The 21568-nt window shown below is 33.9% G+C and overlaps 1 protein-coding gene and 1 non-coding gene across 3 annotated transcripts in view; one reads left to right on the forward strand and one right to left on the reverse strand.

Moving 5' to 3' along the window:
* Window positions 1-21568, reverse strand: part of LOC118196108 (myosin light chain kinase, smooth muscle-like) — an 88092-nt gene that overhangs the window by 27385 nt on the left and 39139 nt on the right. For both annotated transcript variants that reach the window (XM_085816992.1, XM_085816991.1), the window contains exons 3-4: window positions 9115-9211; window positions 2818-3024 (exon numbers count right to left, since the gene is read on the reverse strand). In XM_085816992.1, coding sequence (XP_085673118.1) covers window positions 2818-3024; window positions 9115-9211 — 304 coding nt within the window. The remainder of the gene's footprint in view (window positions 1-2817; window positions 3025-9114; window positions 9212-21568) is intronic.
* TRNAS-UGA (transfer RNA serine (anticodon UGA)) lies at window positions 20669-20741 on the forward strand. The gene has a single exon. It is a non-coding gene; the product is annotated as a tRNA-Ser (tRNA).

Here is a 21568-nt window from a genome sequence, read left to right on the forward strand (position 1 = left end):
TACTCTGAGAATATTACTGTTGTGGAGAATTTTTCACACATTTACTACAACATAAGTATTAACATGCATATGTTCAATTACACAGTGGTGTTGTTTAGTAGTATAAATATTTGTAATATGTTATATTGTTCTATAGTTCAATACATAACATATTTCAACGAAAATATCCATTTCCATTCCAACGATGTTTTTGCGTTATATCCGTATACCCGGACAGAATAAAGGATTCTGAAATGAATTTAAAATGGATTCAGAAGAGATTTTTTCGTGACGTCTGCATATACGTATGTATGTATCTCGCTTAACTCAAAACTAGTAGCCGTTGAAACGTTGAAATTTTGTATATGACACTTCTATAGCATACACCTCCCTTTTTGGTGGCAATGGGTCGCACCAAAAGTATATAAATATATGTAATATATATATATATATATATATATATATATATATATGTATACCTACTCTGTTTCCGGCTTCGTGAGTAATTTTTTTTCTTATATGTTGATAAAATTTGCATTTTCTGCTTTAAAAGCGATTGAATTTTATTGTTCTTATGTTTCGGTTAAGGTTTTTATGTCTTTATTTAATATGCATACAATAGTTGTAGAATTATCAACAATTTAAAAGTTGTTGCTCCACTAAGCCTATCAACGCGACCATTTGTTTACATTTATTACAATAGCATAGTGAATTAAGTCAGTTTCTGCACTAATTTCAATGTCGTTTTGCCTCGTGGGGCCAAAAGGTTTTGAGCACCGAAAAATCTATCTTTTTCCCTAATTTTAATTTAAAGTTAAATTTTAATTGTAAAAATATTTATTAACAGTTTTGAGCTCTATTTGGTGTTTTAAGATTTCCTGTATATTACAATTTTTAATGAAGATGTTTTGTGTTTTTATGTATTTTTTCCTAGCCGCGAAATAAGAATTAAATTGATTGAATGAGAAATATATTTTTAATGAAATTCGAGGAAATAAGTTTAAATAAGATGCAGCAAAAGCTATTCATAATTTAATAGGCCGTACAAGGAAGTCATGTTGTGTCCACATCAGATTTTTTCTTTCACAGCAAAAATTGATCGAATAAAATATCTCAAAACGTAAAGAAGAATTTTAAACGGGCAACGTATTTCTTTGAAGCTTGAATGATAGAAAAATGGAAGCTATTAAAAAATGTAATTTAGGGAAGCATATTATTTAATGTTGGATATCTTTACGGATTTTGCGCAAATGCGATAACTGAATTCTATTATTTTAGTTGTACGCAAATACGCATTACACCACGAAGGCATGCGGAGGGAAGGGAGAAAATACCTTATATACTCTCCTTTATAAAAAGTTACCGTGGTTAGGGAGCCCAGTCGCCAAATCCTGGTGGTGACGAACTACCGTTCACCACACTTTTCATTCGGGCGCCACTTGTAGATTCGTTAAGTTTTTTGGTGCTGAAGACGTGAAAATGCGCTCTGCTCTCGTTGTAACTCTAACCCTGGATACCTCAAACACGCGTCAAGTATGCTTCCAATTACACCATGAAGGCATGCAGAAAGGAGGGAGAAAATAATTTTACTTCCCCCTTTAAAGAGAGTCTGGAGATTAGGAAACTCAATCGGCCAAATCTTGGTGGTGACGAATTATCGCCCATCATATCTTTCAGTTTGGGCGCCACTTCGGGGCCAGAGTCATTATAATTTTTTGAAGCAGTAGAGTTGAAAAATGTGCAATGCCCTCGCAGGGATGCGAACCCTAGACCTCTCAAATACGCGTCAGGAGTGCTTCCAGTGAAAAAATGAAGGGATGGAGAAAGGAGAAAGAAAATACTTTGTATAGTTCGCCATTATTTTTAATATTTATTATGCATTTATATAAAATCAAATTAAATTCAGAAAATAGGCAAAAGGGATATTTGCTTATTTTAATAGAAATATTTACATCATCTGATGATTACATTACCTGATGCCATCGAAATTAATCAAATATTTCTATTTAATTCCTTTAGAACTTTCCTTCAGAAACATGACTGTACACTTTTTGAAGCATGTTATTTAGGGATAGTCACAAAAATTCTTGGCTTGTTCAAGATTCAAACAGCACGGAACTCTCGAATTCGTCGAAACATTTAAAGTGCACTCATTTTGCGGGACTCGAACTCGAGCCCAAATGCGTTGTAGTCAGTTTTCACTCATCCTACTGCTCTTGGCAGTACGTAGGCCACTTTTGCGATTTTTAATGTTTCTTAAATGCATTGTCACACTCATATTTGATTGCCGATTAGAATATAAGATAAATCAAGTTTCTAGAATTTTACCAAAAAAAAAAAAAAAAACATATATTTTTTCTTATATTTAACACGTTGTGTTTTCTTCAGACATCAGTCTAGGTTTTCTGTATCATAGAGCAAAATATAAAGCCATTGGTGGCTATAAAGACGAGGTCGATTGGTAATGAATGTGTGGAATGTTGTGTGAAACGGGGGAATACTATTATCTGATGCACTGTTACATTTAAGCAATTTATGCAGTTAGGTATTCCTTTTTAAGAATATTTCATTATCCACGTTCACGGATTATTAACACGGATTAGAGAAAATGGTGCTGATCTTCCGGCATTATTTCCAACAAATTATTGCATGGAATAATCAAAATAAGGGAATCCAGAACTTCCTTTGGTAGTAAAGCGAAAATGTCTTTGTATACATCTAAATATCTTTTAACTATTTTTGACGTAATTTTATTCATTTCGTTTTCCCGAATCGCTATGGTCGATCTCTTACTTAGGCATTTATCGATATATTGAAAAGAATATGAGCTAAACATACAATTCTAAAATAAGGCACATTTCGTTATGTCCATTGTCGAACGCATCATACAGTTGTAAAAGACGAGGCATTTGCAACATTCGCATGATTTCTACCTCCCTTTCGACATCTTTGCGATCTTCCGGCCGATGAGTGACGATAAATTTGGCTGCCAGTTTTCGACCAGTACTTTTTTCCGTGCATTTGTAGACTGTACCAAACTTGCCTCTAGAAAAGAAAAAAAATCATGTCTTTTTGGAATAAGTATATATTTATAACAAAAAGCAAAAATGAGTGATTAAAAATAGCATAGAATTTCAAGTAATGAGACTACTTGAGGTTTTCAAAACTGAGTGTTCAGGAAACTTCTAGAATACCGAAGTTAGCTAGGAATAACCAAGTTTTGTCAATTTGGAGACAAAAATTATCACTAAACCTGATAGAAGGACTTCTGGCCATATAACTACGTCTAATCTATTATCTCAATTACTGAAATCGATCGTTATAGAATTACACCGATCAACAACATAATACACGATATAAACAATTTACACGGTAAGATGTGTTGCAATTTAATCTAATAAGGTAAAGATTTTAAGTGAATGTTTTGTGACTTGCGTAAATTTTTTTTTTTTTTACAAATTTGCACTTTGATATACACGTTTTTTATTTTGTACTTAAATTTGTGCATTATTTCACTGTAGGTTTATGTTTCTTCATTACTTACCTTATCTAGGTTTTAATTATCTAGGTTTTAATTGGTACGTATTTACTGCATTTTTATACTTTGATTGCTTTATTACTAAGCTGTATTTGTAATTCTGTAAAAATAGAAGTAAGAGTAGTGAACATTATTTCAAGAAAACCAGATAGTTAGGCTGCTGCAGCCCAGAGGGGCGCTATAAAATGTTGAGTACTTACGTATATCCCGTTGGCCGTGAAACTATCACTAAGCAGCGCGATTTAACGCCAATTATAGATGAGCGTGACGTAACAACATACTCCTAACATTTGCAATTTCGTCTGATCTTATCCCGATTGATTCTCGACAAGTCGCCTCTTGTTTTTCTGAATACTCATATAAATTAATCATTATTGCTGCCCATTTTCTTGAATTTTCAATAAAATGATTAGAATTTGGGACTTGCCTTTTAGATAACAGTAAGCACGCTCAAAGTCACGTGACTATATAGATTAGTTTCAAAGTTAACATAGATTAGTTAATATAGATTAGACTCAAAGACTAATATAGATTAGTTTCAAAGTTATGGGATCCTACCACAAACAACGTATGTATTAATCAGCATGATACGGTCAGCTGAATATCATTCGACAGATTAGCAATATATTAGAAGAATTACCTGTGGGATGTTTATACTAATATTGCTCTAAACAGAGCTTCCGGTAAAATCAGGTGTCCTAACAATCGATAGAAGACTTACACGAAGCGTAAAAACCATGCAAGTCGAATACTTACTCTTTTTTAAATAAAGAAGCATCAGTTCCTTCAAATTTTTGCAGAAATGATTAGTGCAACGTTGACAGGATATCCATCAACTTCCATGGTTCGATGGTAGATAACTTGAACAGTCGACGAGGTAATACTTAAGACTAACGCTAATTTGGCGATATATGATGAATTTTTCATTGATTTAGTGACTTTTCGAAAACACGTTTTCGTCATCCTAGTATTCGTATTCCGTGTTTTGAATGTTCTGGCAGCGCCGCTGTTCCTTTTGACTATGATATAACTATGAGGTTGCAAGGAGTTGTGAGTCAGTTGAAAGTTCTATCTAGCATATCTCCAGATTAGGAAGTATCCTTGAACAACTCTCTATTGCTTGTTTCATAGTTGTAAATAAACAACAAAAATTCTCTTGCGTGTTTCGAAAATATACAATTAAAATTCCATTATCTCTAAACCTTATTACTCCTAGTCGCAGTTAATGTGCATTTTTAGGATCGAATTGATAATATTCTTTTTTGCATTACCCGCGTCTCTATTCTTCATTGTGCTTCTCTCTAACACTTGATCCCATCCATATAAAAGGATTACATAATTTCTGTTTAGCAAATATTAATTTTAAAAAGCGTTGTGTCAGAAAATTGTTACTGAATTTTTGGCCCTATTTAGCTTTATCGTAAATTAATGTGCTGTCCATATAACTTTTAGTGGTATGGGTGTACAGGGTTTTAAATGCGTACAATCATTTATAATTCTAGGGATAGAAAAATCTTTGAGAAACAGCGATATAAAATACCATAAAATAACACATATTTTAAATAAATTTTAAAATTATCAATACAATATAAATTATCATTTCAATGACCAAATTCTATTAAAAGGATGAACTTTCTCTCAAAATGCATCTTATATTTACAAAAAAAAGAAGGAAGAGGAGTATTTGAAGCAAATGCAGCAGCGTAAAGACTGTTTATTCAGCTTTCTTCATTTTCTTTACTTCCATAAAGAGAATAAATATCTGCTCGGAAACAAACAGCTTATTAAAACAGATAACATTTATAGCTTATGTACATCCGTTCCTTTCAGTATCTTTTATTACTGATGGAATAATGCTTCTGAAGCCAACAAAATTTCTAATCATTACGAAATTGCCTGATAATACATGACTAAGAAATTATTTATACTATCCTACACTGATAATTTATAACGATGTCATTAAGATTCACATCAGTAATTATAAACTAACTGTCATGATCCCGCATTTATGAGTCATTAACATTGTAAACAGAACCATACAAAAAAAAAAAAAAAAAAAAAAAAAAAAAAAAATTCGGGCTTAACATGAAAATCGCAGCATTCAGGAAAGAGTAAATTCGTTAATTTCTTTATTTTCCTCAAAATTAAAATTATTCTTTGCAAATATGAGACTTAAAATACTAGGTTCATTTTCGACAGTTAATAGCAGTCAAATACTGCTATTATTCTGGGAGAATGAATTACTTAAATTAGTAAAATTTACGCAAAGAGGAAGCGAATACCCAAATATTACATAAAACATTAATTAATAATGTTAAGATGAAAAGCGAACGTATTACAATGAACTGGAAGTTTTATATGCTTCTGCCAGCTTACGCTGATTTTTGCAGTTTTGAATCTTAAAGTTTAAACGCATTGGCTTCGAATCTCAATTTAATAAGGTATCCAGCAGTAGGACTATTTCTTAAATACCATTTATATCGCATATTTTACATTTTACGAAATTTGTAGCATTGATTATTCATATTTAAGACAGAAAATCACTTTGATGATATGTACACTCTTGGTCATTAAAATTAATTCAGCATGATTCACATGAAGCTAGTACACAAAGAACGTTAAATTTTGCTTAAAAAATAAAACACGCTGGTATATGCAAATGATTAGCATTTCACGTTGTTACTAACCCGTATAAAAGCGGAAAGCAATGACAGTTTTTCATTCGGAAATCCTGCCTAATCGCTTTTTGTCTTGGAAGTCATGTTATGCCTCGTGTATTAATAAAACGTACCTCAGAAGACATCATATCAATATGTCGATCCGGCATAGCAGATGACCGTACTGCGCACCAGCTGCTTGCTTGGCCAACATTTAATGACTCTTATAAGTACAACCAATGGGTCACACACAGCAGTTATTCGGGATGTCAACGGTCCCGCTCATTAATGTCCGGGATGACGGACATTTTGTTCCCATGCCTGTTATAAAGCGTACAGCCACATCATGTAGCCCTGTGTCAGAAACCTGGATGTACTTGTACAGCACTATGTATTCGTACGAACGATGCGACGACATCTACGGATCTACGAATTTCTAGAAGGACAACAATAGTTTTCCTTGATACCACAGCACAAAAATCAGCGCATAGTTTATGATGTGTTCAATGATGTACGTTAAGTGATCAGTGGTATAAAATAATCTCTTCCGACGAATACCGCCTTTGTTTACGGTATCAAATGATGGCCACATCCTTCTGTAGCGGCACCGATGCGGAACGAACGTTGGAAGTTTGAATTCTTCTTCGTTATATTGAACAGCACCTGGACTGATGTCATGGGATGTCACAGGTACACAACCCTTTTTTTACATCTAATCCACATATCTGGTACCTGACAAACCACCGTAACATTACTCAGGTTTTAATGCCCATATCTGCGCCAGATCTTTGAGGCCTTCGTTACCTAATGGTGACTTTTATAAAGTTTGCGACGTAAACTTTAGAAAAGTTAATTTTGTTAAATTTATTTCTGATTTAAAAGAACATTATCCTTCTAGTTCGCTGGTTTCTTCATTACAAGATAAATACGTCTTGCGTGTCATAATGATAATCTAAATTATTAATTTTTTCCTCTCTAAGAATTAAGATTTCATTCTGGTTTCATTAGAATCCAGTCACACGCTTTCGAGAAAGCCTGTATTTTAACAGGTGCTGGAAAATGCTGTTTGTCTTCAATAAATGGTAAGTTTATGTTACCGGAGCGACACGTGACATTAAACATAAACGTTGGACCGAAATCTAATTAAATGGTGACAACTCTGACGACACCTAAAGCTTCACGAGAAAACATTAATCAGTAATAACACTATTGCGTAATACAGAGAAACATAAATAATGTCTAATAAGTGCAATACCAAAGTTGTGGGCTATGCCAAATTTGTGCAACTGTCTGATGTTTTCGGGTACAGCCTTGGAGTTGTGTGCATTAAATATAACACAGCTATACTTGATGTGATTCGAACAGGCTACCACATATATCGTGTCGGCGCCCAGTTGATGGGCTCTGTTATAACAGAAATGTACCCAATAAATTTTCTATTGCGTATTATATTGTTTAACGTCAAATATGGAACAAAAATAAATGGCTTTTGAGATTTCGTTTAAAAGGTTTTAAGAGGAAATCTGCATCATGGAATTCACAATACTATGAATAAATCTAGACACTGTGAGACTAGTAGTAACGCTGAAGTTGAACGAATTTTCAGCTCAATGACAACATTTCCGCAACCAAAAAAGATTTCTTTGGTTGTAAAATACTATATTTCAGATTTAACAACAATCTCTTTAAATGACAAATACTTAATCTAACCCTAGTCCCTATGTATAAACGTTTTTGAAAAATCATAGCTACACCAAGAAGGTCAAGTGACCTGAAGGAAGAAGAAAATAATGTGTGATAGATTCTTTTGTGTACATTGTGCCGCATATTCAAATTTATTTGTAATTACTGTGATACTTGGTTTTTTTTTAATTTAATGATTTTTTTCATATTAAAATGTTTTCTTTTTTATATACAAATATTCGTAATTTTGTTTTGGCAAAAATGAAACATTTAATTAGAATTTAATATCTTTAAAAAGATTTCAGAATTTCACCATTGTTTGTACAGGCGATCGGGGAGACGGATCTGAGGGTCTCCCATACTTTTTTCGCTGCCACAAATCCACTCGAGGGGACTTTCATCTCTCCATTATTTTAAGTGTCCGCATGCTGCACGGACACTATACATTTACAAACTACCATGCTTGACACTATACATTAAAAACTACCATGCTAGTATTTGACCCTAGTTCCAACGATACAGACAGCACTGATAACCAATATACGATTCGATATGGCTTCTTCGTTTTCAACAGAAAAATGTAAAATTGCTACTGTCCACGCCGTTCTGTATTTTTTGAAAACACAAGGTGCTCGAATTTTTGCCTTGTCTGGCATGTTTTTCATGTCTTTCATTACTGAAAAGCTTATCAATAATTGCATAAGGACGGCATGGCAGCACTGCTCAGATAATACGAAAGATGAACTCTGGCATAGAAATGAAGCTGCAATATCCGTAACACTATCCAAAATCTATTCGAATTCATGCCTAGCCGCATGCAGCTGCTATTGTTGGCGAAAGGGGATACTCAGCGCATTGATTTCTGTATGCTCTGTGTCTCAACATTTCCTGAAATTTTAATCCTTCCTTCTTATATTACAATGAATTGGTACAATAAATATGACTCTCTCTTCTAATTATTTTCTTTTATATTTTAGCAATATTAATGATTAGCAGTGTAATAACCTCACATCTAAGAAATGTCAACAGTACATATTTTCAATGAGTTAATAATCTTATGCATACAGCCAGAAAGTCTTCCCAAACGAAATAAAAAAAAGCTCTCATAACATTACAGCTTAAATATAAAGTTATTGGCAAAACGTTAGAAAACATATGCTTGAACAACACTTAAAGCGCTTGACGGAGAAAGAAGTCAACATTCAAAATTCATTAATATATAACTACAAAAGACACAAATTACAGGAAACAATATACCTTCCTAGTTCGTCGTGCAATGTATATTCTTCTTTAACATCTTTGCGTATTTTTACCTGAACATCTCTGGGTTCAAACGCTAAGTCGAGATCAGTAACTGCAAAATAAAAAAAAAAAATCATTAGATACCATTTGGGAAATAAAGATTACAACCGACTGCAAACATTAGCAATTTTTTATAATTCCAGCAATAGAAAAATGTGAAAAAATTATATTAATAAATGTATTAAAGTTATTTAATGACAAACCTGAGCCCAAAAGCCGCTGGGGAATACTATGAAATTAAGTAAGATTATGAGAAATAAAACATTCATGGTAAAAAAAAAAAAAGTCTGAAAATGTCTACCTTTATTAGTGATTTCCAAGCCACTTAAGGTTGACAGAACGAATTGTTTTATTCCTCAGAATGTTCATGACTTGTTATTTAGTACCTCATCATGTAATTTTAAATATTGTTGCATGAGTATGGGTTTGTAATAGATTGAATGCACACAGAAGTGATGACTGCTTGATAAAATTTATTTTACCAAAAGGAACATTTTAGAGCTCTGGAGCTTTCTACAAAAATACTCATTCAGCTCTCCACAGTATTACAAAATACAATCAGTAGTCACACTTCAAACGAGCCCACCAGCGGCCGAGCGGTAAAGACGCTGAACACTGGTAGTTCGGTCTGAGGTTCGAATCCCGCGAACGGGCTGGCTGCATGGGCGTTTTCGTGGTTTTCCCCATGTGTAACGTGTATACGAGCCAGTTTCCCTTAGAAAGTCCTCCACGAAAGGCACCCCTCCCTTTAGGCAGATAGCCCTCGTGCGCTTTGCCATAATTAAATACACCACACCACCACACTTCAAACTATTGAGAATATTAAACACAACGCAATGCAAAGCTTATCTAAAAAGCAATATCTCAGTATGATTTTGATTAAGAATTTTATAAAATTTAAACCAACCGCAAGATCGTTGCTTTGCCTAATTTTGTGATTTATAGACTATCTTGCCAACGTGGTTTGTGTTATATCGGGCGAAAGGAAGTTTATGTTCGCATCAAGAAACACGAGTCTTATGTCCGGAACGAAAAATAAACAATTTTTCGATCGCTAATGATATTTAAAAATTTAATCATAGTTCTAATTTTGAATGCGTAAAAATTATCAAAATGTTTCTTCAGTTGATGAAATGGATATCCTTGAAGCTTTTCACTTTTATAAAGATTAACTAATGACTTGATATCTTGTTTATGCCTTGATAAGTTAATGGCTTTAATTCCAATCGAGTTTGGCCAACCAGCGGCCGAGCGGTAAAGTCACTGAACACTGGTAGTTCGGTTCGAGGTTCGAATGCCGCGAACGGGCTGGCTGCATGGGAGTTTTCGTGGTTTTCCCCATGTGTAAAGTGTATACGAGCCAATTCCCCTTAGAATGTCCTCCACGAAGGCATCCCTCCCTTTAGGCAGATAGCCCTCGAGGCTTAGCCATAATCTCATACACACACACACATACACATCCAATCGAGTCCTTAACAATTTTGGTAACTCAATTTTTCATATTTCTTTGCTATTTCTGTGGAAAGATGATGCTACCATATAGTTCACTTTACGTTTTCGCTTTTAGTATGAATACGGCCGCGAATGTTTCCTTTTTTGCTCCTGATGAAAAAGCATCCACTTTCGAAATTGATGGAATCTTAATTAAAACCTACGACAAACAAAATGGTGTTGCTTTAGCTAATTTTATACTGGAAAGGATGTCAAACTATTTATTAGTTAAGATGTTAAGAAATGAAGTCACTTCATCTGTGGATTTAGCCATTTTCATTAGTGATGCTATATGCTGGATTAACGTTAGTCAAAACAGATGACAAATTAGGCTTTTACAAATGAGCAGAGACTCCATTTTTGAATATTAAAGACAAATTTATTGGAGTGAAATCTTGTAAATTACGCCTATTTAGGCTGGATATTAAAGAATCTAATTTTTCGGGAATATGTCTAGGAAATATGGGAAGGACTTTCCATAGGAAGTTTCTGTTACATAAAGATTTACATAACGTATGTAAAAATATACGAAAGCATGCAAAATAACCACTACCTTCTGCTACCAAAAATCGGATACACTATGAAATTATGACGTATTTTGGGAGTCATTTAGTTGTAGGTAATGTTATTTTGAGATTAGAAAAGGTTATTTATTTAGTTTTTCATATTCAAACTAAATGTTTTAGCAATGAGACTAATAAATTTTCCACTTTTTATTAGCAATTTTGAGTTTTGCTCTATTTTTCTTGAGATAGCTGAAACCAACTGTTCAGACATTGAAAAAGGCTACAATGTCCGCAAATAGTGTATGAAACTTAGTCAACAGTACAACGAAAATTATGAGCTATTTTATTTTTTTTAAAGGAAGAAAGTGGTAATTGCCAAATTTTGGGAACACTACCTTGGTTTCATTCTGCGACGAGTAACAGTCCTAGCGGTATTCGTGAACAGAAATGGCGTCTCCGTCATGCTTGCGGTTACCAAAAAACTTCATCTTTCCTATAGAATAATATCAAGGCTATAGTCTGTAACGTAACATCACGCCTATTAATAACTTCTAAACATGCATTACTGTAAACTCTGAACACGTCAGAAGAGCGTACTTGGCAGAAAATGGAATATCGTACCGATATCTTAAGTGCAAACAATGCTGCGCATGCCAAGACATATTGATTTAAAACATGGATATGTCTATCTTTGACGCACTCAAGTTTTCTTCCTGCAATTTTACGAGGTTTCGCTTTATAAGAAACCTCAAACTATACACATCTGTTAATACTCTATGTATTTAATTGGAATTTCGAAGAAGAGACAATTTAGAAATAAGGGAAATAAATTCTTTTACAAACATAACAGCAAGATTAATGAAATTGTTTTCACATCAAGGTCAGAAAGCCGATTACTAATTTTGTTTTCTTTTCAAACACGACTGATGCTAACGCACAGAAACAACTGTTTGTAATATCAAGTAAAATACGTGAAACGGAGATTTTAAAAGAGAGTTCAGGAGTTCAATTTCCGTTTTTGTTTTTTTAGCGTAAGGATCAAACTGTACAAACTTAAGTTCGTAATCTAAATTGTTAACTGCAGAAACTGTCTGCACTTTGTCTTTCAAGATCGTAGAATGATTTCCGTGGTCTCAGCCGTTCTCAAACGCAAACATTATCGCCTCTACCTTCCTCCCAGAACGTTTTTCTTTTTTACGTTTCTTCTTCTAAAACTATGACGCTGCGCTGATGAAAAGCAATTTTAAAAATGGTCCATCGGGCAGACGTCCAAAATCAGACACTATTCTATCCACTGAGAAAGACAAATTGTTTGGAGACACTAAAGCTGAGAGTTTTTTTTAAAGAAAACATTCGAGATTGTTGTAGGAGGAAAGTACATTATTATTTTTACAAAGGCCTTCGCATCATTTTTGTGCCAGCAAACTGAGTTCTTTAAAGCACAGACATTTACAGCAAATAGTTAAGCTTGACGTGTCCCAGAAATGTTTTTCAGAAGTAAGATTCTAACGCAATAATTCAAACAAGCACCTGATTTAGACGTTAACAATTGTTTCCCCTTTAAGTTATTTATATTACAACGTGAAAAACTTGGAAATGTGTGGACTAAAAAAATATCAGAGAAAATGTGTCAGCTAAAATATACTTCAAAATGTGCAACAGGAAACGATGTTATTGGAGAATTTTTTATAACAACTAAATTACACAATTCTCTGTTGTAATTATTAACTAGGGGTTTATAGTTGATTTAACAAGTTTAACAAGTTATTTTAAAAGCTATAATGCTAACAAATTAATCCACTAACTCTTAATTGATGTTGTAGTTTACTTGGGGATGGCAAAGCACGTGAGGGCTATCTGTTTAAAGGAAGGAGAACGCCTTCGTGGAGAACTGTCTAAGGAAAAATGGCTCGAATCTATATTACACATAGGAGAAACCATGAAGACAACCATGTAGCCAGTCCGTCTGCCTTGAATTGAATACAGATCAAACTACCACTGTTCCGTAACTTTACCGCTCTGCCGCTGGTTGACCAGCACTTAGTCGGAGTAAATATACTATCATCAATATCCGTTTAATTTTACTTCCTTGTACAAAGTGAAGGAGGTATTGCAATCGCGAAAAATGTGAGAATCACATTAAAAAAAAATATCCATTTTGAGCGCTCTCGAATCCATCTGAACGATGTTTCAGAGGAACATCTGTACGTACGCACAAAATAAAGGACAAAATAAAGGACTAGCTCATAATTTTCGTTGTACTGTTGACAAAGTACATTATTTCCCGAAAACTGATTATGAAATGGATTCAGAAGAGATGTTTTCGTGAGGTTTGTAAGTACGTACGTATGTATCTCGCATAACTCAAAAAAGAGAAGCCGTAAAACAATGAAATTTTGCATATCAGATTGCTATCGCATGTAGTTGTGCCCCTCCCTTAAGAAACCTCAAACTATACACATAAAAATCATTCGTTGTGATCACCTGCACCGCACATTTATAAATATATATATATATATTTATAAATGTGTTTATAATATATATATATATATATATATATATATATATATATATAAATTTTAACAAACATGTATGTACATAAAAAAGCAAAGTTAAAATAATTAAAATAATGTGCAAACATATAAAAGATTTAATTTTCGAACTAATCGAACTAACTAACTTTCGAACTAATCTAACTTTAACTTTTCGAACTAATTTTAACTGTTTTAACTGTATCTGGTGTTTTATATATATATATATATTTTTTTTTATTTCACAATTTTTAATGAAGAATTAGATTTTATGTATTTTTGACTGCCGAGAAGTGAGAACTGACCTGATTGAATTAGAAACATATCTCTAATGAAATTCGAGGAAATACGTTTAGGTAAAATTCGGCCCAAAATGCCTAAAATTTAATAGGCCGGACAATGTGTTTACATCAGATTTGTTAATATTATTAATACCTGTATATCCAAGACAAGGAATGCGTAGCTAACGCTTTAAAATCATAATTTTGTTTAATATTTTCTCATACTAGATTTGAAAATTTTCATTACAACTAAAAATTTGAAAAGTATTAATGTGGAAAGCTGTAATCCGTAATGCATAAAGATAAGTAAATGAGTCACGAAAATTCTCCTCCATTTTAACTTAAAGGACTATTTTTATTAAGTTTCCAAAACCCGGCGATCGTTTTGGGAAAATCGTTCATTTCTTAGACAGACAGTTTCTTTATCGTACATACCACATGTATTGGATTTCCGCATTTATTAGAAAGGGAAGAATGTAACACCTTGTTACACATCTGAATATATAAAAGTATAAATATCTAATATTAAAGTAACATACTGTTTTAATTATTAAGGCACAGTAGCGTATCTAATGCAAAATGGAACCATCAACTGTCTTTAGAATGCATGGAAGCTTAACATGTTGAAGTTCGCGAAATAGATTGCTACATCATATTCACTGGAGCCAAAGAACTTGGAGGAAAACCACGTAATTTTCAACCCCTTACACCTCGCATAAAACAATATACAGTTATGTGAAGAAAAATTAAAAATAATATTTTTTCGGTTCTATTCTCAGAGCATGTAAACTTTAAGGGCTATGAAAAAAGAAAATAAAGTCTTCCCTCCCCCTTAGACTAATTCGAAACAGCTGCGAACGCTAGGTTTATTATTACACTCGCAAAAATATTAACGAGTGTTTTTTTGCTAGCAAGAAACAAAGAGGGAGGTCCCATCACATTAATTAATGTCGGTATCTTAAGAGTCTTATAACATTATGAGAACAATTGCTGAGTTGCTGTCGTCTACATATGAAGGTCATCTTGTAAGTACGACTTCAAAAGTTTAAAAACGTTTTATCACGTTACTGAGCTTGGTACTCAAAAAATATTTCTTTTTGAACTAAAGTATCTTAACTTTCCTGCATCTACGATATATCCGTTTGAATAGACTTTCGTATATAATATTATAGTATCACATATATTCACATCATATTTCGTATATAATATTATAGTATTTAATTTATCAATTATTTTCATGTATATTACGAATCACTGAGAGAAATCTACAGAGATTTTATGATTCGGTAAATAAATGAAAATCATTCATCTCTTTTACAAAAACTTTCGTTAGCTAACACCATTTTCAAAACTAATTCATGATTTGACTGAGCACACTAGCGCAATCATTATTCTGTACGAAAGCCACTGTTACATTATTTTCACTTGACTTTACATTATCTTGTGGATTAAAGTTCTCTTCATTGGCACAATACCTTTTCTGATTACGGGATTGAAATATTAAGTTTCAGGGCTAAGTGATCATGGCAACGAAATCTTAAGTTCAGCGTATCTTAAGTTAGTGCACTGAAATCTTCAGTTTTAACTGATTCTGATAGCTAGTTCCATAAGTCAGTTAAAATTATAATATTATTGAAAATCTCCTGAAAATTTTCTAAAGAAGTTACTGGATACATATGAAACAACAAAATTGTCTAAAAATACGACCTAAATAATAATATTCAGTAGCAAACAATGGTTAAAATTTTAACAAATTACACTTCAGATAGTACATGAACACAGTTCGTTACTGCAAGATATTATGACAATATATGATAATATATGATCAACTTCTGTAAAGACATACAAGAAAGAAGTATAATTTTTAAGAAATGTTTCATACAAATGAAACTTGAGACATACTTTGTTACCTAAGTAATCAGGCTGAGTAGAAAATTTTACAGTGATAAAATAAGCATAGCCCAAATACAATATATTAATACAGCTCGTTACTGTGTAAAACTATGGCAATATATGATCAATTTTTTAAAGCCATATAAAAAACAAATATAACCTTTAGGAAGTATTTCATAAACACGCAACTTGAAGCATACTGTCTTATGTATTTACATATACTCTACTACTAAACAGTTTCTTACGTTTATGCTTAATGCTCTGGGCATAAACTGAAGTGCCACTGAATTAGGAATAGACATGGCTATGAAAATTTTATAGCGCTACGCGGCATCTGTACTCACGTGAGGAAGTACGTGTAATTGCACACACGTGTAACTGCACATACAGCTAGTACTATGGTTGTTGTTAATCAGACGTTTCAATTGCCAGTATGGGTAAAACTTCTGATTTAGATAGATTCAATTTCGAACAGATAGTAGGCACTCGTCGCATGGGCCATTCAATTTCCAAAATCCTCAGCAGGCTAGGATTTTCAAGGCCGACAGTGTCAAGAGTATACCGAGAATACACAGATGGTGGGAAAATGAACTAGCCAATCGGGCAAATTGCAAAGGACAATTAACCTAGAACAAGCGTGGTGTGAGACGGCTCAGCCGTATTGTACATAGTCAACGAAGCCAAACATAAGCTCAAATTACCACCCAGATGAATCAGGGGGACAGTCGTGCAATCAGTAAAAGGATAGTGCAACGCTCGCTTTATCATAAGGGTTTCGGAAGCCCTAGACCCACGAGAGTATCTTTGCTGAATGCATGCCATCAAGCTGCCCTTCTTGCCTGGGCAAGAGAATACAGAGAATAGATTCTAGTGGACTTGAATAGCAAGGAGTGATGAGTCTCGATTCCGAATAATTAATACCGATGGAAGGCTGAGAATATGGCGTCAGACTCATAAAGCCATGGGCCCTGTATGGCAGATTGGAACTGTACAAGGCCATGGTGACTTGATCATGGTCTGGGATGTTTTCTCTTGGCGGTGTTTGTGATCTTTGGTACTTGTACCAATATTTAAACTGAAATGAAATATCCCAGCAAGATAACTGCAGCTCTCACAGTTCATGGTTGGCTACTGCCTGGCTGGATGAGCGTTCTTCTAACGTCTCTGTCATAAATTGGCTACTTAAGAGCCCTGACTTAAATTCTACTGAGCATCTTTCGAACGTTTTGGAGAAAGGTTTGAAACCTCATCACACAACACTAGCGACTCTTCTAAAATTATAGACAGCTCTATCCGATGTTTGGCAAGCCATTCTCGTAGAATACTTCCAGAAACTTATTCTAATCTATGCTTCGTCGTTTTGCAGCCATTATAAAGGCTAGAGGAGGCCCAGCTTGTTATTGACTAGCTATCCCTAATTTAGTGGCACTTCAGTGTATTTCAGTCTAATTACGATAGAATGCAATCGGTAGTTTAGGGTCCCTTAAAGGCTGCAGTAATATATATTCGTATTCTACTGCACTCATAAGCTAAGTCTATCAATATCTACTGTCTTTTCACATACAGTATTAATTCTCAGAATGGAAATTTACAATTCTTAAAAAATACGCATAAAAATAAATTTATAATTGATTCTTGTCTTTTAATCAAGTTTAGATAATATTTGAGTTCGTGTTTTAAATTTTAGTTATCTTTCTAGATATATTACGTTATTTTGAAGAAGGAGACATGAAAACTGAGCAATGCCCTCGAATACGGGCCGAGTGTGCTACCGTTACACCATGAAGCATGCAGATAAGAGGGAGAAAATACCTTATACCTTTTATTCCGTAACTTCAGAAAACAACTTTTACTTTGCAAATTAATTATCTTTCAAAATTTGCAAATCGAACTCTTTGCATGATCTACATTTTAATTTTAAGTCTGAATGTTTTCATATATAACGATTTATTTAGAACATACTTCATTTCAGTATTAGTAGCTTATTAGAAGAGGTCCATTTTTGTCCTAACATGCACGGAAACATCACAAAATGTCCTACCATTTTTTCGGTTTGAATGAAAATATGGACCATTATGCAGAAAGGATTAAAATCACGACCACATTTTAGCCCAGAAAGGGGGTTAGCCAGATTTCAAAACAGCATTTTGCTTCTATTCACTTCTCAAACTATTGCCATCAAATATTATCGTCATTTATTATATTTAAAGAAACTAAATAATGAAGAATCTACGTGAATACATGAATGCTTCTCGAACTGTGGAAAAACAATGGTACCTACAGCCATAAAACTTTCAATAACGTAGTCTTTCAAACGGACATGGGCACTTAGAAGCCCGAATTCTGAAATTCGAATTTGTTTTATTATCTATTTCAAATTTTGCAAAACTTTAACGAATTTTTCATTAACAAATTTAACGATTTCAAAAGCGAATACTGACAACACTATAAGAAAAAGAGAACCTTTCTATCTTCAGCGCGCGAGACTGTCTATCAGAAATTCTAAACATATCTTGTTTTTAAATATTTTGTGATTTTACCGTTCAATCGAATTTTATGTGGCGTAAGCGCCAAAAACTTCATATTTAATAAATAAAATAAACACGTAAAACGTTAATAATAAAAAGACAAAAAAAGTTTTGTGACGCCATCTTAGTAAGAAAACTGAACACTGATATACGATGGAGAGAGAAAAAATTGGATAAAAAGGACAGAAAAATGTATGTCAACACTTAACGTTGAATCGGGAATTCTAAACGTACACCGCTTTTAAAATTTTTGTAGTTTTCTCTTGGATTGTATATGGTGTAAGTGCGAAGAAACTAATGCTTAATAATAAAGCTAAAAGACAAAAAATGGGTTAGTAGGAGTGAGTGTAACAGAAGACTGGTAGACTGCAAGTTCAGAAAAGCATAAAAAACCTTAACAAGCCCTTTTGGGCGAATGTCAAAATCTGAAATCTTTCAGATTTTTTTAAAATTTTATTTCTTTATCAATATTTGAGTTGTCTTCCAGAATTCTTAAAATGTGATCATATAAATGTCTACTAAGCTGAGCTTTAGAAATGATGCAACGCCTAACATGTTTAGGCAAAATCATAAGACGTAGCCAAAACGATTGCCAAACGATCTTCTGCACCTTCCAAGTGCACTTAAGGTGTCACCCATATACTTTTGCCATCAAGAAAATCCTGCTGGTTAGAATCCAGGAGCAAAAGAATATTATTCAGTGTTCCAAAGTTGCTCTCTTTCATAAAAGATTATTACTATGTATAAAAGTAGTATGACAGCGCCAGACATTTTCAAGATGCCATCATCTTGAATAATGAGCCTAAATCGAGAAGATAGCAAGCCAATGAAAGAAGTTAATTTTAGCTATAGTGTAAGATTTTAACGGAGACTACTCCTTGAATACAAAACTGGAACTGCATCCAAAACTGGTACTCAAATTGAGATAAAAATTGTTACAAATAAACCCATAGAGCATGCCAAGGAAACAGAGTAAAATATTTTATCTAATATAAACTATTTCGCCTGTTTTGTGGTGTTTTGTGGAGTATCTGAAATTTCATTAAGAACATATAGCGTCTCGTAAAATTCCTTAAGCAAGAGATTATATACGTATGTAGTAAAATACAGTAACAGTATATTGCAGCATGTGATTTAACAATTAATTCATAATTAAAAGTCCAGAAAGGGTTTATAGCTGCTAATTGATATAATAATTACAGATAGAATAGTTATGCACTGTTTGTTACAGATGAAGGACGACTTGTTGGATGTAATAGCAATTGAAAATTTGCATGGTAAAATTTTTATAAAACAAACTGCTGCAATAATATGCATTTGTGCATTAAACTTTATTTTGTGCATTACAACTTACATTCAATACAAATTTTGATATGCTTTTAATTCTCTATTGCTAAAAACTAAATGAGGAATATCTAGTGAAAGTTATGCCAGCGTCTTCACCAGAATCTGAACACGGGTCTATCTGTCAGTGTTCAATGTTTTCCTTGCCGAGGTCATTTTTTGAATTTTTTGTCATAAATATCTCCACCGCATTTGCTTGCTATAATTGAAATACATTTTAGAATATATACATACTTTCTGTAATTTACAAGTAAATGTGTCGCAGTGAATTTCGTTAATAAAACATTTTTCATCATGAATATTTTAAGCAAGATAAAATTCTTGTATTTGATAATATTAATACGGTGGCTATAAGAAATGCAGTCACGTGTCTGGTCAAGTTTAATTTCTAAAAATTTTTTTATGCCAAAAAACGCGACTCAAGACTTTAAATATCACAATATAAAAGCGTGTTATATTAATGAAGGAGCGAAAGTAACAGAACATCCTAAATACTGGTGGCAGCAGCCGGATAAAAGCCTGACAGAACGTTGGTGGAATCAGATAGATAAGATAATCAGATATTCAAGCTAGAAGCCTAGCATCAGGTGTCTAGTCTCGTCAGCAGAAAGCACAAGCGCCATCCGCGTTGAATGTAAGACACAAGATATAGTGGACTCATTTCTACAGACATTCAAGTTATAATTTATTTCTCCCTCCTTCTTAGCATGCCTTCGTGGTGTAGTGGTCCGCACGCTCTACACGTATTCGAGAGGTCCGAGGTTCGAGTCCTGACGAGAGCATTGCTCATTTTTCATTTCTCCTGCTTCGAAATAAAACTAATGTCTCTACAGTGGCGCCCGAACTAAAAGGTGGTAAATGAGGATTCTTGACTAGCAAGATTTGGCGGTTTAAAAGGGGGAGTATATAAAGTATTTCTCTCGCCTTCTTAGCATGCCTTCGTAGTGTAGTGGTCAGCACGATCGACGTGAAATCGAGAGGCCCGTGGTTCGAGTCCCGACGAGGGCATTGCTTATTTTTCATCTCTTCTGCTTCGAAATAACCTGATGTCACTACATAGTGATCGTTATGCACTGCTGATAAGACTGCGGAACGCAAACTACATCTGAATGATTTCATCAGAAGTAGCAAGCTAGAAAAAGAATAAAAACTGACAAGTTGTATCACTGACAAGTTGTAAGTCAATAAGTTATTATGAAGCAGGAGCATAAAAATGTGCAACGCCCTCGCCAGGATTCAAACCCTAGACCTCTCGAATACCCGTCAAATATGCTTCTAATTACACCACGAAAGCATGGAAATAGAAGGGAGAAAATACCTTATATGCTACCGGTTTTAAAAGGCGGCTGGAATTAGGAGAACTAGTCGTAAAATCCTGGTGGTGACGAATTATCGTTCACCAGCCTCTTAGTTCGAGGACCACTTCTTCAGACATTACGTTATTTTGAAGCAGGAAACGTGAAAAATGCGGAGTGCCCTCGCTGGGATTCGAACCTTGGACCTCTCGAATACGCGTTGAGAATGTTTCTAATTACACCATGAAGGCATGCGGAAAGATGGAAGAAAATACCTCATAAAGTATGTAAGGATCCTAAGTTTTACTAACGTTTATTTTATTTTAAATCTGTACTATCACTTCTTATTTTCTACTTCCGGCCAGAATGAAATGCTTTAACTTGTTTATACAAATTGTCTTGCTACCGCCAAGTACTTAAGTTGTGGCCTTTTGCCAAGAGAGAGTGAGAAGGAGTTTTAGGAAGCAAGCCGCTTGCCACTGTAGTTTTACGAGTTTTCACTCTGTTGCTGGTTGCCTTGAAGGCCAGAGGTTTAGACCT

This window comes from Stegodyphus dumicola, chromosome 5 (genome assembly GCF_044657685.1).
Source record: "Stegodyphus dumicola isolate Sdum_Otavi_A_Nest chromosome 5, ASM4465768v1".
In the NCBI taxonomy this organism is placed as follows: domain Eukaryota; kingdom Metazoa; phylum Arthropoda; class Arachnida; order Araneae; family Eresidae; genus Stegodyphus; species Stegodyphus dumicola.